The sequence below is a fragment of the Bufo gargarizans genome, chromosome 4, assembly GCF_014858855.1.
Source record: "Bufo gargarizans isolate SCDJY-AF-19 chromosome 4, ASM1485885v1, whole genome shotgun sequence".
Taxonomy (NCBI): domain Eukaryota; kingdom Metazoa; phylum Chordata; class Amphibia; order Anura; family Bufonidae; genus Bufo; species Bufo gargarizans.
The window spans coordinates 144041009-144064051 of NC_058083.1; the positions used below are offsets into that span (position 1 = coordinate 144041009).

The 23043-nt window shown below is 42.2% G+C and overlaps 2 protein-coding genes across 3 annotated transcripts in view; one reads left to right on the forward strand and one right to left on the reverse strand.

Annotated features, from left to right (window-relative positions):
• Positions 1-23043, forward strand: part of MED12L (mediator complex subunit 12L) — a 648568-nt gene that overhangs the window by 150665 nt on the left and 474860 nt on the right. The gene's annotated exons all lie outside the window — the stretch shown is intronic.
• P2RY14 (purinergic receptor P2Y14) overlaps positions 2655-23043 on the reverse strand; it is a 49013-nt gene continuing 28624 nt past the window's right edge. The window contains exons 2-3 of one of the 2 annotated variants that reach the window (XM_044289112.1): positions 19715-19800; positions 2655-5193 (exon numbers count right to left, since the gene is read on the reverse strand). In XM_044289112.1, the coding sequence (XP_044145047.1) occupies positions 3775-4782 (1008 nt within the window). In that variant the 5' untranslated portion in view covers positions 4783-5193; positions 19715-19800 and the 3' untranslated portion in view covers positions 2655-3774. The remainder of the gene's footprint in view (positions 5194-19714; positions 19801-23043) is intronic. The other variant, XM_044289113.1, reaches the window with a different exon arrangement.

The following is a 23043-nucleotide window of genomic DNA, read 5'->3' on the forward strand; positions in this document are numbered from 1 at the left end:
TGGGGACTGATCTGGTGGCAATATGGAGATACTGAGGGCAAAATGGAGATGCTGGGGTAATATGGAGATGATGGAGGCTGATGTGGGTCAATATGGGGCTGGTGGGGGATAATCTGAGACAATATGGGGCTACTGGGAGCTGATCTGAGGCAATGAGGCTAACATGAGAGGAAATGGGGGCTACTGGGGCTGATATGAGGCAATGGGGTCTGATTAGAGGCATGGGGCTCTTATTGGGGGTCTGATATGAGGTCTTGTTGGGGTCTTATTAACATTGGGGGTCTGATTGCTGGTCTGACCTGAGTTCTAATGAAAAAAACATTTTTTTTCTTATTGTCCTCCTCTAAAACCTAGGTGCGTCTTATGGGCTGGTGCGTCTTATAGGGCGATAAATACGGTATATTGTCTAAACAACTGCTTTAAGGCTAGGGCTACATGGCGACATGTGTCGTGTGACAAAAAGAGTACAACTACATTGAGACGTGTCGCACCAATGTCACACAACTTTTATTGTAATGATAGTCTATGGTGTTGCACTGTGACATGTGACTTTCTATGTCTGCGACTCGACAGTCGCAAAAAATCCAACTTGGATGGATTTTTGCGACTGTGGTGTTGCAGTTGCAGTATGCCGCATGTTGCAAATGTCGCGTGACCCATGTTGACGTGTAGCCCTAGCCTAAATAGAGCCTGTCACCACAAAAAGCAGTAGGTTATGGAGCAGGAGGAGCTGAGCAGATTGATATAGAGAATTTCCCCACAGAATTAAATAATTCAGATTTAGATCTCCTCCTGAACTTAAGGCCACCCCTGTGTATAACTATCAGTTACTGACAGCTATCCATGTATAAAAAGGTACACAGGATATGCTATCAATCACTGATAAATTGGCTCCCACGTAGAAGTGAGCTCAGAAAGAGCAGAGTTACATAAAGCTTTTCTGAATCTTTTCCAACAAAAATATAAATCAATCTGCTCAGCTCCTCCTGCTCTATTGGTATCTGTACATAGTGCAGATTTGTGTGCAGACAATCTGCAATAAAACTACACCAAACCCGCAAAAAAAATTACATAAATCCACACTATTTATTGAACTTTTGGTGCATTATTGGTGCAGATTTGATGTGATTTTGTTGCAGATCTGACTCTTCCATTGAAAAGGGTGACATTCGCTCAAGAAAAATGCTTAAACAATTGACATGCTGCAGATTTCAAAATCCGAACAGCACGTCGACTTCCATACCTAAGAAAAAACAAAGTATACATAAGATTTGCTGTTACTGTATTACGCTGCATTTTATCCTCTGCGCAAAAAAAACACGCAATGCACATTGTGTGTAGGTAGCCTAAAACCTGCAGATTGCATTTCCGTACATTTCCTAGTCCCTTTTTAAGTCATGAGTTTCTTGCCCTCCAGTGTAAGAAATAGGTAACTATCTATTGTCATTGTTGTATATGCGTTCCATAGCATTGTCAGCCAGAGATTAACCATTAATGCTTATCTTGCTGCCTTTACTATTTAATCAAAACTTCTTTGTCACCGGAGGTCTCAAAATTCTATCAAAAGTAAAAAACCGTAACTTCTAGCAATCTTCTCCCTACAATGAGCGGCGCAGCCAGCTTTGTGTCTTCCACAGCTGTGTTTGTTCTGGACCTGTTTCCTTCTATATGACGGTAAAGACCAAAGAAGCACAAGAGCCCTGCAAAACAAAGCACTCCTAGCTGCTACTAGAAAAGCCTTTCTGTTCAGCGGGTGTTTACCCTTAAATTGCTCTGCTCATTTACACTGTAAACAATGGAAGATTGACTCCCTGATCCCTCCACCTCACTTCATGCTTCATATCTTCATTTTCTAAAGTAGAGAACTAAAATGCTGGATCTGTAGAAAACATGTAGTTCATTTTGGCATTAAGACTCCGCTATCACCTCTCTAATAGCAGTGTCCTCGATGTTTATGTGTCGACAACCTCTGCTGTAAATGCAATTTTCCTTCACATGACTAACGACAGGTTTCTGAAAGCTATAAAACCTATGACCCTTGGATACTCTTCTAACCATTGATTTTCACCAGTTTTTTTTTTGCCGTAGCATAAACAGGAGAAAGAGAGCCTGATAAAAACGCTGGGTCACCTACTTAAATTGACCCAGTTGTCTTCTTAAAGGGAACTTTGTTTGGGGCCACCAAACCAACCGCTAAACCATCAGCATCCCTTTATGCAGATGAGGTTTTAGATCCTAAAACTCCTACACCTTGCTTCACTGCACGTGGTGCACATGCTCAGTAAAGTGAGGTACACCATCCTCAGTTTCATTGATGCAGTGACCATGCTGGAGAAGAGTCCTGTGCTATTTGCCCAGTTTGAACTTCATTTACTTTCTTTTGCTGGGCTGGATGGGTTTGCTATGAGCAGGTTTGAGACTTTTTAAACCCCTAATTCTTGGCTTCACAATGACCACAAACCAGGTGACCGGTTCCCTTAAGCATCTCCAGGAAGAACCAAGGGCGGCAGTCCGCTCAATACAGTGCACAAGCTCAGTCTCTATATTTTTGAGCTCCTGGCTGTTTTAATTCATCATCAATATCTTCACCAATCCTCCAATTAAGTATATCATGTCCAGACATTGCGAAGTAAAAGAGCTTAGTCCACCAGTGACCATTTTATAAGTGATTTACTGAAAGGCCCAGCCTATGAAGGAAACATTTGGAAAATAAAGAATCTTATGAAATAGGATACTTTTGTGCAAATATACCTAGATTTGAACTTATCCCCTCCTCACAGGATAGTAGCTAAATGTATGAGTCATGAGGGAGTCTTACTGCCGTGACCTCCACCAGTCGGGAGGATGGGGTCCAGTGTCCCCTGGAATGACTCAAGCAGCTGTTGAGCATGCATGCTGCTGATCCATTCATCTTTGTGGGTCTGCTAGAGATAGCTGAACGCTGTTTCCCATAGGGGGAAATGCTGAACAGAGCTGAGTGCAAATGCTGAACAGCTGCTTGATTCATGCAAGAGGCATAAGACCCCCATCCCCATCACTGGTAGTGCTTGTAGAGGTCAGACCACCATGGATCAGACACTTAGCTGCTATCCTGGGATAGTGGATAGATTTACATTTTTGGACGACCCTTTGAAGTAATTAACAATGTCCAAACATCTAGCCTTGAAAACTACTTGATGGATAAAGACAACAAAGGACACAATTTAGGGGCATAACATTGTACACACTAGTACATGAGGTTACAGCAAACAGTATGAAGCAGTACTACTATAACACAAATAGCCCTATAAAATGATAACTGTAGCTTTAAACAATTCCGTTACATCAGACTTGCACCACTTTTGAGGGACACGGCTGAGAAATTGCATCTGGTGTGGCCAGTTTATCCTTAAAAGTGAATTACTTCATGGTTCCCTCCAAGATAATGTTCCCCAAATTTTGCAAAACTACATGGGAGTTTTAGATTTGCAACATCTGGGGAGCCATAGGTTGGAGATCACTACTCTAAAAACTCATACACATGGCTGAGGATCTGTAATAAGGCACCTTTGGGTGCCTCTGATTTCACACAGATGCGTCTGGCCTTAGCTTTTCCACAAATTCTGCTATGGACTCCAATTTCTCACGATAAAAATTCAGTGCATTATCGTAACATGCTAGCAAAACCTTCAACAGGCTGCAACGCAATATATGGACGCCATATACGGTAAATAATAAATATGAAATGATTCAATCCTTGCTTATGAATGTCTTCATCTTCCATTGGGTTGCACCTTATATTAATGCTGGTTGTGAGGATGAAACTTTACAGGACGCTTTTTCTGTCTCCTGAAGTCTGTTTTTAATACCCATCTTCTTAAATAGCATCTGTCGGAAGGGTTGACACATGAAGAAATAAATGACAGGGTCAAGACAGACATTTGCAGACGACAGAAGCAAAGTCACCTCTTTGACATAATACAAGTTTTTTTTGGCTTGACAAGAATAACTATTTCCTGTCTGGCTTATTGTATATGGAATTCGACATAGGTGATACGGAACAAAGCAGACACAGAATACGACCAAGATGCTATATATATTGCGTGTGGACTTTCTGCCAGCATTAGAACCTCTTCTAAACTTCTGATGGGATTGGTATATCTTCCTTGAGATTGAAACATAAACTATAAGCAGCAGTGAAAACACCAGCACGAATATACCAATGCAGATATAATTTGAAGCCTTATGCCATTTTATGCCGAGCTCGCTCTTGAGCTTGGCACAATTGACTTTTTTTGTCCCGTCATATTCTTGGTTGGTTAGGATCATATTGGGGACTGTAATAAACGCCATAAATGTCCACACGAGTGCTGATATAAACTTGCTATAGAAAACACTCTGAAGAGATGAAGAGGTGTTGAATGGTCTCACAATTTTGAAATATCTGTCAAATCCCAAAATGCCCAAGAATATGATTCCAATGTACATGTTGAGATAAAAAACAACTGCGGAGTAGCGGCAGACGAACACACGCAACTGCTCATTCCCAAATCCTGCATCGCTGATTACTTTCATTGGAAATGTGAGGATCATTAGAAGATCGGCGATCACAATGTTTTTCAGGTAGACAATGAAGCTCCTGTTGCTGGGAATGTAGCAGAATATCCATAGATTGAGTCCATTAAGCAGTAGTCCCACAATGAAGACAATTGTGTACATGGTGGGCAGAACTTTGGTGACTACCTCTGCATTAGGAACACATTCAGAATGATTTTCCTTCAGCTCTTCAGTGAGATTACTCATTTTTAATGTTTGGGATGAGCGTGTTTTATAATTGACTATTTTATTACAGCAATTACAAGGTATGAGATAAGATTAGGGATGGCAATGTTTCCTGTAAATGGATTGCAACCTAATTTGTGAGCTTTCACTTAAAAAGATGCAGCTATCAGGCAAACGCAAAAGCAAAGCTGCTGTAATTTAACAAATGCCTTGTTTTGGTTCATTTTTTTCTTCAGGGCAAAACTCCTCAGGAAATTCATGTTCGTTGTTATTGTGGCAGTTATCCATTACTAAATGGATGAGGAAGTTTCTTCCTTGTGTTTGAATTTGCTTAGATAACTTTTTTGTCAACCATTGTAGATAAAGGTATTGTCGTGAAAGGTGTGTCTTCCTCACTCTTATGTAGCTCCTCTATTTTTCCAGGAATGTCAGCTGTAGATAGAAAGTCAGATAATATAGTTATTTTATGCGATATGCACTTTATTATTAAACATTATTCTTTTGTCAACTTTATCATTAGAATATCAGTGACATTAGTATCATTAGAATAACCGTTAGCCATCATATATGGTATGTTTTGATATTATTATAATGATATTACACCGGTATGTATGTAAGTGAATGTCTAAACCATTTGGTTGTACTTAAAGAGGTTATCCCATGATTAATGTAAAAAATGAAAATCAGACACCATGTAGGACATGATAACCTCTTTCTAATAAAGCTAGAACCAGCCCTGTACCTGACATGGATCCAGAGATCTCCCCATTCATTGTTCTGCTAGATTTATATCAAGCTGACAGCTCAAGGGGAGTGTCTATTTTGCTTCAGCTAAGGGGGCGTGCCCATGCTCTACCTATCACAGCTCAGAGAGCAGTTGAAACTGAGCATGTGCGTCCTTCTCAGTGAGCGGAACAAAGAAATAAGGAAAACAAACAGCAGGTGGCGCTATACAGAAACATTTTATTGAATAACTCAGTGGCTATACAAAATGTTTATTGCATGCAATTACAGAAGTGTTCAGAACCAAGTGCTGGTTTGAAAACTGTAGAATATTTTTCACAGGACAATCCATTTAAGGTAGATTTACACCCAAAAATGTAAGGGCAGATTATTGGGAGCGAACAATACTGTGAATCCTGCTATGTTCCTGCTAATCTGCCCCTATAGAATGTGCTGCCGATCACCCGATGACCAAGCAAACTGCTTGTTCACCATACTTAAGGAGGATTGTGGAACATCTAAAATCCCATAGATTGAAAGATTAATAACAGCATGGGTTTACTTCAGGGAGATCATGTCACACTAATCTTATAGATTTTTTTGATTGGGTGACTAAAATAATAGATGGCGGAGGTGCAGTAGACATCGCTTATCTGGACCTTAGTAAGGCTTTTGATACTGTCCCACATAGAAGGCTTATCAATAAATTGCAGTCTTTGTGCTTGGACTCCCATATTGTTGAATGGATTAGGCAGTGGCTGAGGGACAGACAACAGAGGGTTGTAGTCAATGGAGTATATTCAGACTAAGGTCTTGTTACCAGTGGGGTACCTCAGGAATCTGTTCTGGGACCCATATTGTTTAATATCTTTATCAGCGAAATTGCAGAAGGCCTCGATGGTAAGGTGTCTTTTTGCTGATGACACAAAGATTTGTAACAGGGTTGATATTCCTAGAGGGATACACCAAATGGAAAAGGATTTAGGATACAGTCCTAACCTCAGTATCTGAGGAAAGGGATTTAGGGGTCATTATTTCAGAAGACTTAAAGGTAGGCAGACAATGTCATAGAGCAGCAGGAAATGCTAGCAGAATGCTTGGGTGTATAGGGATTACCAGTAGAAAGAGGGAGGTGCTCATGCCGCTCTACAGAGCACTAGTGAGACCTCATTTGGAGTATTGTGCTCAGTACTGGAGACCATAGCTCCAGAAGGATATTGATACTTTGGAGAGAGTTCATAGAAGAGCTACTAAACTAGTACATGGATTGCAGGATAAAACTTACCAGGAAAGATTAAAGGACCTTAACATGTATAGCTTGGAAGAAAGACGAGACAGAGGGGATATGATAGAAACTTTTAAATATATAAATGGAATCAACAAGGTTAAAGTGAAGAGAATATTTAAAAGATGAAAAACTGCTACAGGAGGTCATAGATTTAAATTAGAGGGGCAAAGGTTTAAAAGTAATATCAGGAAGTATTACTTTACTGAGAGAGTAGTGGATGCATGGACTAGCCTTCCTGCAGAAGTGGTAGCTGCAAATACAGTGAAGTAGTTCAAGCGTGCATGGGATAGGCATAAGGCCATCCTTCATATAAGATAGGGCCAGGGGCTATCCATAGTATTCGGTATTTTGGGCAGACTAGATGGGCCAAATGGTTCTTATCTGCCGACACATTCTATGTTTCTATGTATCTTCGGGTAAAATGATCTTTCAGGCTGCATATTAAATAATTGTTTTTGGACCGCAGATTGTGTTGTGCGAACAGTGGTCTGCTGCTTAGAAAAAAAAAGTGATTCTACATTAGACTACTGCCATGGCTCATCCCCATACAGTGGAGGTGATGCTGAATGTAAATGATGCTCTTCACTTTCGCTGATGAGCAGGCAGTTATTGAGAAGGAGCAGTTCCTTCCTGATAATTGCCTGCTCCATCAGCGCATGTAAGTGCACCTTTGGAGATTCCTTTAATGAAAGCTTTCTGTAGCCCTCTGTCCTCTCGTAAACAAAACTAGTGGGGGCCGCAGACCATAGATCTCACTAGTGTCATTTCTTGAGCTTTTGATATGTTGTGCTAAAATGTGAATATTGTACAGTACATGATTTCTCTACAGAGAGCTCTTAGTATTATGTGCAGAGTGTCCAGGCAGGCAGAGCAGGAAGTCCATGAAATATACATCTTCAGCCAATAGCCACAGAGCAGGAAGTGATGTCATGGAAGGGGCATTATTTTCGTCAATGTTTCCTGAGCAGCCCAGTATCTTGTATCAACAGGCATCTGTCAGCAGATTTGTCCCTATGACACTGGCTGACCTGTTACATGTGCACATGGCAGCTGAAGGCATCTGTGTTGGTGCCATGTTCATATTTGTCCACATGGCTGAGAAAAATGATATCTTAATATATGCAAATGAGCCTCTAGGTGTAACGAGGGGGGTTTCCATTACACCTAGAGGCTCCGTTTTTCTCTGCAACTGTCAGGCCCTCTGCACTTTGATTGACAGGACCGGGCATGATGATGTTTTCACTGCCTGGCCCGTCAATAAAAGTGCAGAGGGTGCGGCAGTTGCAGAGAAAACAGAGCCTCTAGGTGTAATGGCAATGCCCTCGTTGGTCTTAGATGTCCATTTGCATACATTAACCACTTCACATCCGGGCAATTTCCCCCTTCCTGACAGAGCCATTTTTTTCAAATCTGACATATGTCACTTTATGTGGTGATAACTTTAAAACACTTTTACTTATCCAGGCCATTCTGAGATTGTTTTCTCGTCACATATTGTACATTGTACTTCATGACAGTGGTAAAATTGAGTCAAAAAATGTCCTTTTTAATTATAAAAAAAATCCAAAATTCACCCAATATTTAGAAAAATTTGCAAATTAGCAAATTTCTATTTCTCTACTTTTATAATAAATAGTAATACCTCTAAAAATAGTTATTACTTTACATTCCCCATATGTCTACTTCATGTTTGGATCATTTTGTGAATGCCATTTCATTTTTTGGGGACGTTAGAAGGCTTAGAAGTAAATCTTGAAATTTTTCAGAAAATTTCCAAAACCCACTTTTTAAGGACCAGTTCAGGTCTGAAGTCACTTTGTGAGGCTTACATAATAGAAACCACCTAAAAATGACCCCATTTTAAAAAACTACACCCCTCAAGGTATTTAAAACTGATTTTACAAACGTTGTTAACCCTTTAGGTGTTCCACAAGAATTCATGGAAAATGGAGATGAAATTTCAGAATTTGACTTTTCTGGCAGATTTTCCATTTTAATATTTTTTTTTCCAATAACAAAGCAAGAGTTGACAGCCAAATATCTCTATTTTTTGCTGGACTGATTTTCTTTATACCATGTCACATTTAAAGACCCTCTGATGCACCCCTAGAGTAGAAACTCAAAAAAAGTGACCCCATTTTGGAAACTACCAGATAAGGTGACTATTTTAGGGTACATATAATTTTTGGTTGCTCTATATTACACTTTTTGTGAGGCAAGGTAACAAAAAAATAGCTGTTTTGGCACAGTTTTTATTTTTTTGATTATTTACAATGTTCATCTGACAGGTTAGATTATGTGCTATTTTTATAGAGCAGGTTGTTCACTGGATGTGCTGCTTCATATATGTGAACTCAGGATGTGCTGCACTTGCTTTCCAATGTACGCCTTTTCTTTTCTTTTCTTTTGCACTCTGTTATTACTTGTAATGCTGTGAATGCGCTATTCGCGCCTCTGTAAACTGTGCTGTCCTCAATTGTTATAACTCAATAAAAATCTATTGAACACCTATAGAGCAGGTTGTTACGGACGCGGCAGTAGGATTTATAATTTTTAAACTACAACTGTTTGAAGATGGCAACCGCCAGTGAAGTGAGCAAGTTGTAACAGTTTTTTTTTTACGGCTCTTCTCTGCTCTTGCTGTAGAGTGAGTTGCCATAAGAACCCAGGTGTGTGAGCAGACAGCAGAGTGACAAAAGCTAGAGTGTGAAAAAATCAGGACATAATTTCTAAACTACCACTACTCCCTCATTTTCAAGCCCACCTACACAAATCGGCTGCTAATGTTTTTATAAATGTATGTTTTAATGTAACTGTGAAGCACTTTGGGCAACAATATTGCAATTAAATGTGCTATATAAATAAATAAAAGTTGAAATGCATTTCTCACTCTATTAAACTTGCCATGTGCACTTTTTAAATTTGATCAATCAATTGGTTAGTGTAATGTTTACTATCTTTACTCACTCCAAACACTCCACACAGTTACTCTGCCCACTCCATAAAGTTACTCTGCCCAGTTCAACCTTTAAACAGTTACTCCAGCCACTCCAACCACACCACAGCTACTCAAGCCTTTCCACCCAATTACTCCGCCCACTCCAGTTGTAGACTACTGGTGGAGGCAAGAACTCTTCACACAATTTCCCCAGAGATGACGGTTTGATTGGCACTATTTTGGGGGTGCATATGACTTTTTGATCACTTGCTTTTACACTTTTTGTGAAAAACGTGACAGAAAATGGCTTTTGACACCGTTTTTTTTTCTTTTTTTACGCTGTTCACCTGAAGGGTTAGTTTGCATGGTATTTTTTTAGAGAAGGTTTTTACGGACATGGCGAGACCTAAATTTTATACTTTTTTTTATTTATTTAAGTTTTACACAATGATTTCATTTTTGAAGCAAAAAAAAAAAAAAATACATGTTTTAGTGTTTCCATAGTCTAAGAGCCATAATTTTTTCAGTTTTGGGGCGATTACCTTGGGTAGGGTATGATTTCTGCGGGATGAGATGACGGTTTTATTGGCACTATGTATACTTTTTTTTATTCATGTAAGTTTTGCACAATAACATCATTTTTGAAACAAAAATAAAATCATGTTTTAGTGTCTCCATATTCTGAGAGCCATGGTTTTTTCAGTTTTTGGACGATTATCTTAGGTAGGGTCTCATTTTTTGCGGGATGAGATGACGGTTTGATTGGCCCTATTTTGGGGTGCATTTGACTTTTTGATCGCTTGCTATTACACTTTTTGTGATGTAAGGTGACAAAAAATGGTTTATTTAGCACAGTTTTTATTTTTATTTTTTACGGTGTTTATCTGAGGGGTTAGGCCTTGTGATATTTTTATTAAGCCGGTCTATACGGACGCGGCAATACCAAATATGTATGCTTTTTTTATTTATGTAAGTTTTACACAATAACAGCTTTTTTAAAACATAAAAAATGATGTTTTAGTGTTTCCATATTCTGAGCCATAGTTTTTCTTTTTTTTGGGCGATTGTCTCAGGTAGGCGCTCATTTTTTGCGAGATGAGGTGACAGATTGGTACAATTTTGCTGGGCAAACACCTTTTTGATCGCTTGTTGTTGTACTTTTTGTGATGTAAGGTGACATAAAATGGTTTATTTAGCACAGTTTTCATTTTTTTTTTTTTACGGTGTTCATCTGAAGGGTTAGGTCATGTGATATGTTTATAGAGCCGGTCGATACGGACACGGCGATACCTAATATGTATACTTTTTTATTTCCCCACCAATTTTTTTTAACTTTATTTGGGGAAAATTACGTTTTTGTTTATTTTTACTTTAAACTTTTAATTTTTTGGGGGGGAAACTTTATTTTTTCAACTTTTTTTTCACTTTATTTTTTGTCCCACTTTGGGACTTGAACTTTTGGGGTCTAATCCTTTACAATGCATTCCAACACTTCTCTATTGGAATGCATTGGCTGTATGAGTAATACTGTGTGTATTACTCATACAGCTTCTGTGTGTATTACTCATCCAGGGGGCTGGATCTCACAGGCTCTTCACCGGAAGGCAGCGCGATGCCTTCCTTAGACATTGCGCTGCCTTCCATGCTATCGGGTCCCCCCCACAGCCGCATGGGGACCCGATGGCACAGCCCGTCGCCGCAACTGCAGGTAAAAGCCGCAAACCGCGGGTCTAAATTGACCTGCGGTTTGCAGCGATCACCGATACGGGGGCTCACATGACCCCACCGGCGTTGTGACAGGATGCCCGCTGAATGATTTCAGCGGTTATCCTGTTCCTATTAACCCCCGCTGCGCCGCAATGTTCTTTTATACTTAGGACGTATCGGTACGTCCTGAGTCCTTAAAGACTCGGCAAACATGGCGTACCGGTACGTCCTAAGTCATTAAGGGGTTAAAAGGTGAAACTAACATATGAGATAGACTCATTACATGTAAAGCGAGATATTTCAGGCTTTTATTTGTTATAATTTGGATGATTATGGCTTACAGCTTATGAAACCCCAAAGTCACAATCTCAGGTTCCCTTTGCTGAGGGGGTATGGATTATTTAGCTGACTAGAGTGTGACACTTTAAGCCTAAAATATTGAACCTTTTCACAAAATTCTAATTTTAAGCTGCATTAATGCAATTTCTTTTAATTTGCATTACTGAAATAAATGGACTTTTGCACATTATTCTAATTTTTCGAGTTTCACCTGTATATTAGACTAGTAGATTTTGGTATAAATGTGCTCCTGTTCTCTGTTAGTTTACTATCTTTCTTTTGTACAGAATAAACAGCAGCATTTGTTCTACTCTAATTAGAGGAAAATGAAATACTAGTTCTGAATAGCACTGTAGCAGATATGTGAAATACCAGAATGAGACTAAGATCGAAAGAACTGGACTTTGGGAATTACCGTAAACATTGAATTAACTCTATTTTTGCTCCATCCATTCTTCAAATTGTACTAATTCTACAGAATATTTACAGTACAATAGTAACACTGTTATGTACAAAATATATCTCCGACATGCTAATATAGTACATACTGTATGACTTATGTCTGGTATAAAGGGGTTTCCCAGTTTAACAATTTCATACCATCTTAAATGTCGCATTGATAAGTATCTGGCAGTGGGGCCTCCGCTTTTCTTGAGTTTAATCACTTGGAGGTTCCATTACATGTTCACCCTCTTATCCATTCCTTGTAGCCCATGCATTTCCTTATCTTTTAATGTGGCAGATTATATTGACAGATATGCACCAAATTTCTGTAGGTTTGTTAGATGTAGAGAATCTTTGAGCAGCGCCAAAAGTAGCCGCGGTAAAAATATGTTTAAAAATTATACTTAGCCTAAACTAGTAGCCTAAACTAGTGCATAAGCACTGACTAATACTTTTTACAGAACCTCATGAAATTTCTCATCACAATATGTCTCTTCTTTGTTGAAATGGTTACAGTGTGTTTCATGCGATGTTCTTTACAAATTCTCAGAGGAACGTTGTTAATGAAATTTTAACATCCAGTTTCAATGCCATACATTCTTTTAAATATAACATACCACAAAATATTTCAGCAATAAGGAATCATTTTCTTTGGCTTACACTGCTTGTCTGCTACAATAGATATTGCGTAAAGTCTATTGCTATGTGTTTTTGTTTGTCTTCATTTTTCCCTTCTTATTTTCTTTGAATAATTACTATATTAAAAAAAAGGCACCAGAAAGCAAATACTACAAGTCATCAGTCAATGGCTTAACTAGAAATGACTGGGCCGCACAGCAATTTTTGAAGATCACCCCCCCCCCCCCCCCCTGTAAATTATTTCCAACCCCTTCCTTTTGTGGAACCCCTACTCCTGTGGCTAGTCAAGATCACGCTCTCAGACGAGGCCGGCAACTGCTCTGTCCATTTTCTACAGTGTCACTGTATATAATGTAATTGTATAATACTGTTGAGGGGTCTCTAATAATAAGATATTTTAGAACTCATCCTAGGTGGGCCCCTTCTGAGTTCGGGCCCCAAAGCAGCCTCTTTTCCTATAGCTACGCCTCTGTCATCAGTATAACCTGCATATGTTATTTTCTTTCCATTTAGTAAGTAGTCAAGCATATTTTTACATAAAAATGTAGCATAAGCTGCTGACTTCTCAGTTTACCCGGTGCTCAGTGTGCTGCAGCCCCCCTTACTGTTGGTGCTGATGATGTCACCACTGTGTCCATCCTGTCTATGTCTTTCTCGGCAGGTCCCATGGCCATGGTAATCATCAAAGTGAAGTGTCTCAAACTACCGTAGCACATGGTTCATAGGGTAGTCTGAGAAGCTGGTGACCATTGTAGATAAATCGAGAGGGGACTGGAAAATGGTGGATCTGCAGCACAATGGTTCAAAAGATGCCCACAGGTGCATTTTCTAGACATTTTGGGAAGAAAAGGGATGCAAATACCCCCCAGATCTAGCTTATGTAAAATCAAGGCTCTCGTATATTCACACAGCCTATATATGCATCAGAGAAATCTAATGTGTATTTGAGATGGAATGGTTGACCCCTGGACTTCCTCCCGGTTTTGCAGTTTGCTTGTTGCTGATCCACTGGCAGATTTAATACTGAAGAGGACAGTATACTACTACAGAGGGATCTGGATAGATTGGAGGCTTGGGCAGATAAGTGGCAGATGAGGTTTAACACTGACAAATGTAAAGTTATGCACATGGGAAGGAATAATGCAAGTCACCCGTACATACTAAAGGGTAAAACATTCGGTAACACTGACATGGAAAAGGATCTAGGAATTTTAATAAACAGCAAACTAAGCTACAAAAACCAGTGTCAGGCAGCTACTGCCAAGGCCAATAAGCTAATGGGTTGCATCAGAAGGGGCATAGATTCCCGTGATGAGAACATAGACCTAACACTTTACAAATCGCTAGTCAGACCACACATGGAGTACTGTGTACAGTTCTGGGCTCCTGTGAACAAAGCAGACATAGCAGAGCTGGAGAAGGTCCAGAGGAGGGCAACTAAAGTAATAACTGGAATGGGGCAACTACAGTACCCTGAAAGATTATCAAAATTAGGGTTATTCACTTTAGAAAAAAGACGACTGAGGGAGATCTAATACCTATGTATAAATATATCAGGGGTCAGTACAGAGATCTCTCCCATCATCTATTCATTCCCAGGACTGTGACTGGTACGAGGGGACATCCTCTGCTTCTGGAGGAAAGAAGGTTTGTACACAAACATAGAAGAGGATTCTTTACGGTAAGAGCAGTGAGACTATGGAACTCTCTGCCTGAGGAGGTGGTGATGGTGAGTACAATAAAGGAATTAAGAGACATTGTAGACAACTCCTTGGTTTCCTGAATGGAAATTGCACCAAGAATCAGCATGCTAGGAACTACAGTGTGAATTCCCAATTCAATGAATGGGAAGCTTCATTCTTTTCTGTCCTGGCCATGTGATTTGGTGCATCTTTTCTTATTCAAGTGCCAGAAATTGAAATCTGTAGGTTTAGATTTGTGCTAAAATGTATGCCAATATCTGGAGAGTAAATTTTCTGTCTTCTGAAAAAGTGGATAGAAGTAAAACAACATGAACCAAAATTTGTGACTTTTATATACCAGGAAACTTTTGTAAATCGAGCACTAAATACCCTGCAATGTATAGAACAGCCTAGCTATAGGAGCCCGAACTCAGAAGAAGCCCACCCAGGATGAGGATTAAAAGATTTTATTGTCAGCGGCCTTTCAACAGTATTGTACAGTGACATTATATGCAGTGACAGTGTAGGAAATGGACGGAGTGGCTGAGAGACTGATCTCAACTAGCCACAGGAGTGGGGATGGCACGGGAGGAGGGGGTTGCAAAGACGTTTTGGGGGGGCCCATTCACAAATTAGCTGTGGAGCCCGGTCATTTCTAGTTATGTCACTGGTCTAGAAGCAGAATCATTAAAACCATGAAGAACTGATACCGAATGTGGATTAGAAAATGGAATCTGCTGAAACCAAAACCCAAGGGGTTGTGCTACAATGGAAAGTCATCCCCTAGTCATAGCGGTTGGCTGTCTTCAGCAGTACAAGAGAGAATAATAGCAACACCAGGATGCATGCTTGATGTACTGCCCCATCAGGGTACGGGAACTGGACCCCAATTCTCTGATAAGTGCGGGTCAATAAGTGGGGATCAAAGCTGTTGGATCCTCGCTGATCATTTTATCTGTAGCTTGTTACTTTCAAACTTTGGGTAATCAGTTTTTTACAAGTTATCCCCTATCCACAGGGCATAAGACCCACACCGATCGTACCCCCTGCAGCCCCCTTGAAAAGAATGGAGTGGCACATGTGCACGGCTGCTCCATTCATTTCTAAGGGAGTTCCGGAGATACCGAAGTGCTGTACTCAACTATCTCCGGAGCTCCCAAAGAAATGAACGGAGCGGCTGCATGCATGTGTGACCAGCAGTAGGACCCCCACCAAATGCGGATTATAATAGGGGCATTTGGGTCGGCAGCCCCGGGCCTTACATCAGTGAGGGTACCATTGCTGCTTCAAATGCCCAGATGCTATTACATATTCATATTTTTGCTTGTCAGTACAGCGATAGTGCAACCAGCCAGACTCCGAGTGGATGCAGTGAGGGAGAGGAGAGCGAGGGGGGGCACTCACTTCACATTGCAGCTGAGTCCCTGCCATACCCGCTCCTCTTTGAAGTCCTCAGTGGAAGTTCTCGTCCCAGCCAGGGTTGCCAGCACCAACTTAGCCTGTATTTTCTCTCAAGATCTATGATGAACAGCCTCCATTAACTGCTCAGCCACTCCTGGGCACACTGCCTGGTTCACACACAGCCAGTGAGAGTCCTCCCCTGCAACGGGATTTCCGTTATGCAGCCCATAGACTTCTATTATGACGGAATGCCTCTAAAGGCATTCCGTTATGCATTCTGTCATAGAATTGCGTTATGGTCCGTGGTAACGGAATCCATAACGCAATTCTGCTATTACCATCAAACGTAGTGTGGACGAATTTCATAATATGAAATTCGCTCATCTCTAGTTATATACTACTGACTGTAGGTGTTATATACTGTAGACTATGAGTTGTATAACGTGTACTGCGGAGTAACAAAAGTGGAGAACAGCGACTCCACCTATCGACCGAATGGATCAGGGTGCTCACCTCTCGGTCCACCCAGACCGCATGGAAAAAATGGAATAACAATAGAAAATGAGGGGCACTCCAAATTTAGGAAAATGGCAGCAAGTACTATATGAATAAATCAAATATTTAATATGATGAGCCAATTAGTAAAATGATAGTGGTAAAAGCATACATATAATAAAACAATATATTCAATAAATCTGGACCTCAGATAGATGAATAGGAGCCCAATGTAACTCTGCTTGCAACCAATCGCAAAAGATGTCAGCGATCTCAGAATGGCAGTCTTTATCTCCAGCCCAACAGAAGGCTTCAACCAAGCCGGATGGAAGGACTCCGTGTTCACGGCAGTAATAGCACCACACAATGTCCAGGATCTGTTCCGCTAGCTCAATCGAATATCCAGGTAATAATAATCGTGAAGGATATCCCTTACCACATTCAGTCGCCTGCAGGATCTTCCGCTCGATCCTCCTGCCGTTCTTACCCTACGCGGCGTCCCACGTGGTATGGAGTCTCTAACGTGACGTCTCACGTGACTCTTGGGCTTGGCAGCGTTGATGGATGTTATGGAGTCTCTAATGTGACGTCTCACGTGACTCTTCAGCTTGGCAGTGTTGATGGATGTTATGGAGTCTCTAACGTGACGTCTCACGTGACTCTTCGGCTTGGCAGCGTTGATGGATGTTATGGAGTCTCTAACGTGACGTCTCACGTGACTCTTCGGCTTGGCAGCGTTGATGGATGTTATGGAGTCTCTAACGTGACGTCTCACGTGACTCTTCGGCTTGGCAGCGTTGTGATGTCAGACGCTTCCTGCGATCCTGCCTCTTCTCAGAGGATCGGACCCAATTTGAGACAATGCGAATAGTCCATAAGAGAATAATCCTCACGAATATAGATATCTCCTGTAGGTAAATCCTGTTAAATGGGAAACTGCTCACTGTCCCATCAGAACCAGACGCGTTTCAGGGTAGACTGAAACTCACTGAGGAAGAGGTGTATACCCTGAAACGCGTCTGGTTCTGATTGGACAGTGAGCGGTTTTCCATTTACCAGGATTTACCTACAGGAGATTTGTGAGGATTATTCCCTTATGGACTATGGTCTCGAATTGGGTCCGATCCTCTGAGAAGAGGCAGGATCGCAGGAAGCGTCTGACATCACACCGCTGCCAAGCCGAAGAGTCACGTGAGACGTCACGTTAGAGACTCCATACCACGTGGGACGCCACGTAGGGTAAGAACGGCAGGAGAATCGAGCGGAAGATCCTGCAGGCGACTGAATGTGGTAAGGGATATCCTTCACGATTATTATTACCTGGATATTTGATTGAGCTAGCGGGACAGATCCTGGACATTGTGTGGTGCTATTACTGCCGTGAACACGGAGTCCTTCCATCCGGCTTGGTTGAAGCCTTCTGTTGGGCTGGAGATAAAGACTGCCATTCTGAGATCGCTGACATCTTTTGCGATTGGTTGCAAGCAGAGTTGCATTGGGCTCCTATTCATCTATCTGAGGTCCAGATTTATTTAATATATTGTTTTATTATATGTATGTTTTTACCACTATCATGTCATTTTACTAATCGGCTCATCATATTAAATATTTGATTTATTCATATAGTACTTGTACTTGCTGCCATTTTCCTAAATTTGGAGTGTACTGTGGAGTGTTGTATACCGTGCACTCTTAGGGGATGGGGTGTTATACTGTAAATGTGGCATCGTTTTCTTTAATATATACAAAAAAAAAAAAATATGGGGCGGAACATGAACAGGGGATGGTGGTGGTGGTGGTGGTGGGGGGGGGGGGTTAATGGCGGAAGGGGGCCCAGGATGGGTAAACAACCTCAGGCCTATTATACACTTCATCCGCCCCTGACCCCCACCAATCTAATAGTTATCCCCTATCCTGTGGATAGGGGATAATTTCAAACAGCCAGAATACCCCTTTAATTTGCTATACCTAAAATACCTCTAGGGCTGCATATTATACTGACAAATACGGTTTAATAATTTGACCACCACTTATCCTTAGAAGGAGGGGTTTGTTAGAAGGTAAATTGGGAAACATTCCACAGTACAGTCCTTTCCTATGGTCCTTTTAAGAATTTGTACAATAACCCAGAGGAGCTTCACAGAAAGATCCCATCCATTTAGACATCTGTGACATTAGTCTTAAAGGGAACCTGTCATCACTTTCTACATATATGTAAATGAACCTTAGATGAGTCCTGTCTCCTCCATGCTTCAGAGATGAGTCCAGCACCTCCTCACATTCTCAGAATCTCCTCCTTACTCCCTGTTACAAAGCTAGAGCGCCGTAATGTCGCGATGCACGAGCTAGCGCACTCGCAGTTCATTCCCTGAGGCTGATGCCAGCACAGGGAAGGAACACTATGCAAACACTCTGCATGAGCTAGCTCGCGCATCGCGAGATTACGGCGGTCTAGCTTTGTGACGTTGGGGAGCAAGAAGGAGATTCGGAGGATGCGGGGCGGTGCTGGGCTCCGGAAACATTAGTAACAGCTCCTTGGGTTTTTTTTACACAATGCAAGCACACAGAGCTATGGGGACTGGGTATTGTGGATGTGCTAGCGGCCATCTAGCAACCCATGTCCTCAGCTCTATACCCAAAATCCCGGTGACAGGTTCCCTTTAAAGGACTGTTTATAGAGCCCCTAGTACAGAATGTGGTCAGGATGTGGTCATAATGTGATAACTAGTTGTGATAACTAACCAAGTGGGAGTGTAAACTCTGCTGCATCAGTAGCTTCTCCATCTTACAAAAATAAGTAAAAACCAAAAAAGAAGAAAGGAAGAAAAAGTGATGAAACACCTTTTTTACATTGATAAATGGTGCAAAACAAATGTACAAATGTATCATGCAAAAGAGCAAACTCCACCGGACCTATCCTACCTGTGAGTGCATTGGGTATGGATGTAACGGGCATTGTAATACCATCACACGGTATCGCTTTACATAGGACTGCATGCCTGTTTATTGCATAATCTCAAGATACGTTGTCAATCCCATATCACAATCATTGTATGTACAATCTGGATACCAACACACACAGTCCTTCACCTGGAAGAGCAGTGATGCGTGAGCTTGGGTTCTTTGCTTTCTCTCCCCTTATTTTGGAAATATGAATTTACTGTACACAAAATAGCTGGCATTAAATAGCTGGCATGATTTAGTAATATGATAACAATAAGTATGGAACAGAGAGGTGGACGGCGCCAGTCACCTGCATAACTACTGCAGTAATGAAGTTACTACTTTGCTACTAACCTGAATCCAGAGATCCATGAAGCTGCGTCTTCCGTCTCAGCACGTAGCACCATTCAGCATGATCTCCTCAAAATACAGTTATTTATCTGAGCAATTAAGAAAAAGAGGGTTTTTGAAATGTCTGCCAACTAGCTGCTAAAATGTCAACTACTACAGATGTGCAGAAGGAGTTAGATACTAGGGAGTGGGTCGTGTTTTGGGTTTAAAATAAGGAAATGACCAAAGGTTCAGCCCACAAGCCTCTAAAACAGCTAAAAGAAGAATATCTTTCCCATGTCTGCTCTTGACCTCTACACTTCTGTAGAATTAACTTCCGAGCTAACCACAGAACACATAGTAGGAGTGCTCCTTCACTTCCCAGCTATTAGAGCATCTGGCGACACTTGTATGAAGGCGGGTTATCCCATGAAAAATATTACTAGGCAATGAATAGGGCATTTGAAATGAAAGGGGTTATCGCATGAATAATGTAAAAAATGAAAATCAGACATCATATAGTACATGACAATCTCTTTATAACAAAGCTAGAACCAGCCCTGCACCTCACATGGATCCAGAGATCTGCCCATTCATTGCTGTAACTGTTCTGCTAGATTTATTCCAATCTGGCAGCTCTGGGGGATGTCCTTTTTCAGGGGTGTGTGTCCTTTGTGCTGCATCTCTCTCCCTATCACAGCTCAGGGGTGTGTGCCCTTTCTGCTGCATCTCTCTCCCTATCACAGCTCAGGGGTGTGTGTCCTTTCTGCTGCATCTCTCTCCCTATCACAGCTCAGGTGTGTGTCCTTTCCGGTGCATCTCTCTCTCTCTCTATCACAGCTCAGGTGTGTGTCCTTTCTGCTGCATCTCTCTCCCTATCACAGCTCAGGGGTGTGTGTCCTTTCTGCTGCATCTCTCTCCCTATCACAGCTTAGGGGTGTGTGTCCTTTCTGCTGCATCTCTCTCCCTATCACAGCTTAGGGGTGTGTGTCCTTTCCGCTGCATCTCTCTCCCTATCACAGCTCAGGTGTGTGTCCTTTCTGCTGCATCTCTCTCCCTATCACAGCTCAGGGGTGTGTTGTCCTTTCTGCTGCATCTTTCTCCCTATCACAGCTCAGGTGTGTGTCCTTTCTGCTGCATCTCTCTCCCTATCACAGCTTAGGGGTGTGTGTCCTCTCTGCTGCATCTCTCTCCCTATCACAGCTCAGGTGTGTGTCCTTTCCGCTGCATCTCTCTCCCTATCACAGCTCAGGGGTGTGTGTCCTTTCTGCTGCATCTTTCTCCCTATCACAGCTCAGGTGTGTGTCCTTTCTGCTGCATCTCTCTCCCTATCACAGCTCAGGTGTGTGTACTTTCCGCTGCATCTCTCTCTCTATCACAGCTCAGGTGTGTGTCCTTTCTGCTGCATCTCTCTCCCTATCACAGCTCAGGGGTGTGTGTCCTTTCCGCTGCATCTCTCTCCCTATCACAGCTCAGGTGTGTGTCCTTTCTGCTGCATATCTCTCCCTATCACAGCTTAGGGGTGTGTGTCCTTTCTGCTGCATCTCTCTCCCTATCACAGCTCAGGTGTGTGTCCTTTCCGCTGCATCTCTCTCCCTATCACAGCTCAGGGGTGTGTGTCCTTTCTGCTGCATCTCTCTCCCTATCACAGCTCAGGTGTGTGTCCTTTCTGCTGCATATCTCTCCCTATCACAGCTTAGGGGTGTGTGTCCTTTCTGCTGCATCTCTCTCCCTATCACAGCTCAGGTGTGTGTCCTTTTTGCTGCATCTTTCTCCCTATCACAGCTCAGGTGTGTGTCCTTTCTGCTGCATCTCTCTCCCTATCACAGCTCAGGTGTGTGTACTTTCTGCTGCATCTCTCTCTCTATCACAGCTCAGGTGTGTGTCCTTTCTGCTGCATCTCTCTCCCTATCACAGCTCAGGGGTGTGTGTCCTTTCCGCTGCATCTCTCTCCCTATCACAGCTCAGGTGTGTGTCCTTTCTGCTGCATATCTCTCCCTATCACAGCTTAGGGGTGTGTGTCCTTTCTGCTGCATCTCTCTCCCTATCACAGCTCAGGTGTGTGTCCTTTCTGCTGCATATCTCTCCCTATCACAGCTTAGGGGTGTGTGTCCTTTCTGCTGCATCTCTCTCCCTATCACAGCTCAGGTGTGTGTCCTTTTTGCTGCATCTTTCTCCCTATCACAGCTCAGGTGTGTGTCCTTTCTGCTGCATCTCTCTCCCTATCACAGCTCAGGGGTGTGTGTCCTTTCTGCTGCATCTCTCTCCCTATCACAGCTCAGGGGTGTGTCCTTTCTGCTGCAGCTGGTGTTAGTTGAAGGATGGAACTGAGCATGTGCCTCCATCTCAGTGAGCTGGACAATAGTTCATACCTTTTCTTGCATTCAGAGGTGGACTAACATGCTTGTTCGCTTCTCTGCTCCCTGTCCCTCCTCTGTGCTGGTGTAGTGATCTCATAGAGAAGCAAGTGAAGTTGTCACGGGGAGCCGGCGGCGTGCTCTTCATTCGCCAGAGTCATGTGACTCACCTGTAGGGGTTATTTAAGCAGGCATCCTGCTGGCCACAGGTTGCCTGTGATTGGTCTTGCTACCCTTATCAGCATTTTGTATTGTGCCTTTCTGTGTGTGTTTGGACCTCGGCTCTGTTTTTGACCGCGACCGCGTGACCTCCCTGGAATTGACGGGACCTCTTGGCTTGTGACTCCGGATTGTGTTTTGGCCTCCTCATTGTATTGCTCCCTGTGTACCTGCGTGACCTCCGGACTTTGGCTTGCCTGATTCTGTTATGGTACTTCTCTATCTTCTTAGGCCCCTGCATGTATCTAAGCGAGGGACTGCCGCCAAGTTGTACGCCATCGGTTAGGACGGGCCGCGCAAGTAGGCAGGAACAGAGGTGGGGTGGAGTTTAGGGCTGCACTTATCCCTACCCTCTGTCGTGACAGAAGTGGTACAAACAGCTTTCATTCATTCGTTCTTTCATTCACTCAATCTTTCATCCACTCATCACTACTTCTAAATTCATAGAAATACATACCTATTTCTCTCTCTAGACAGTGGAGGGAAATTGTGGGGGCCTTAGATATCACATGTATCTCTGGGGCAATGTGTGAGAGTGTATTTTATATGCAAGGGAGGAAGGGGGTAACAAAGTCTGATTGTTCTGCATCCTGGCATATGCAGATGCCTGATTGACTCATGTGAGCTACTGCCCTCCCACAGAAAGTAAAGAAAGTCCTCAAGATAAGCAGAGAAATAAGGCTACTTTCACACTAGCGTTCTGGCTTTCTGTTTGTGAGATCCGTTCAGGGCTCTGACAAGCGGTCCAAAACGGATCACTTTTGCCCTAATGCATTC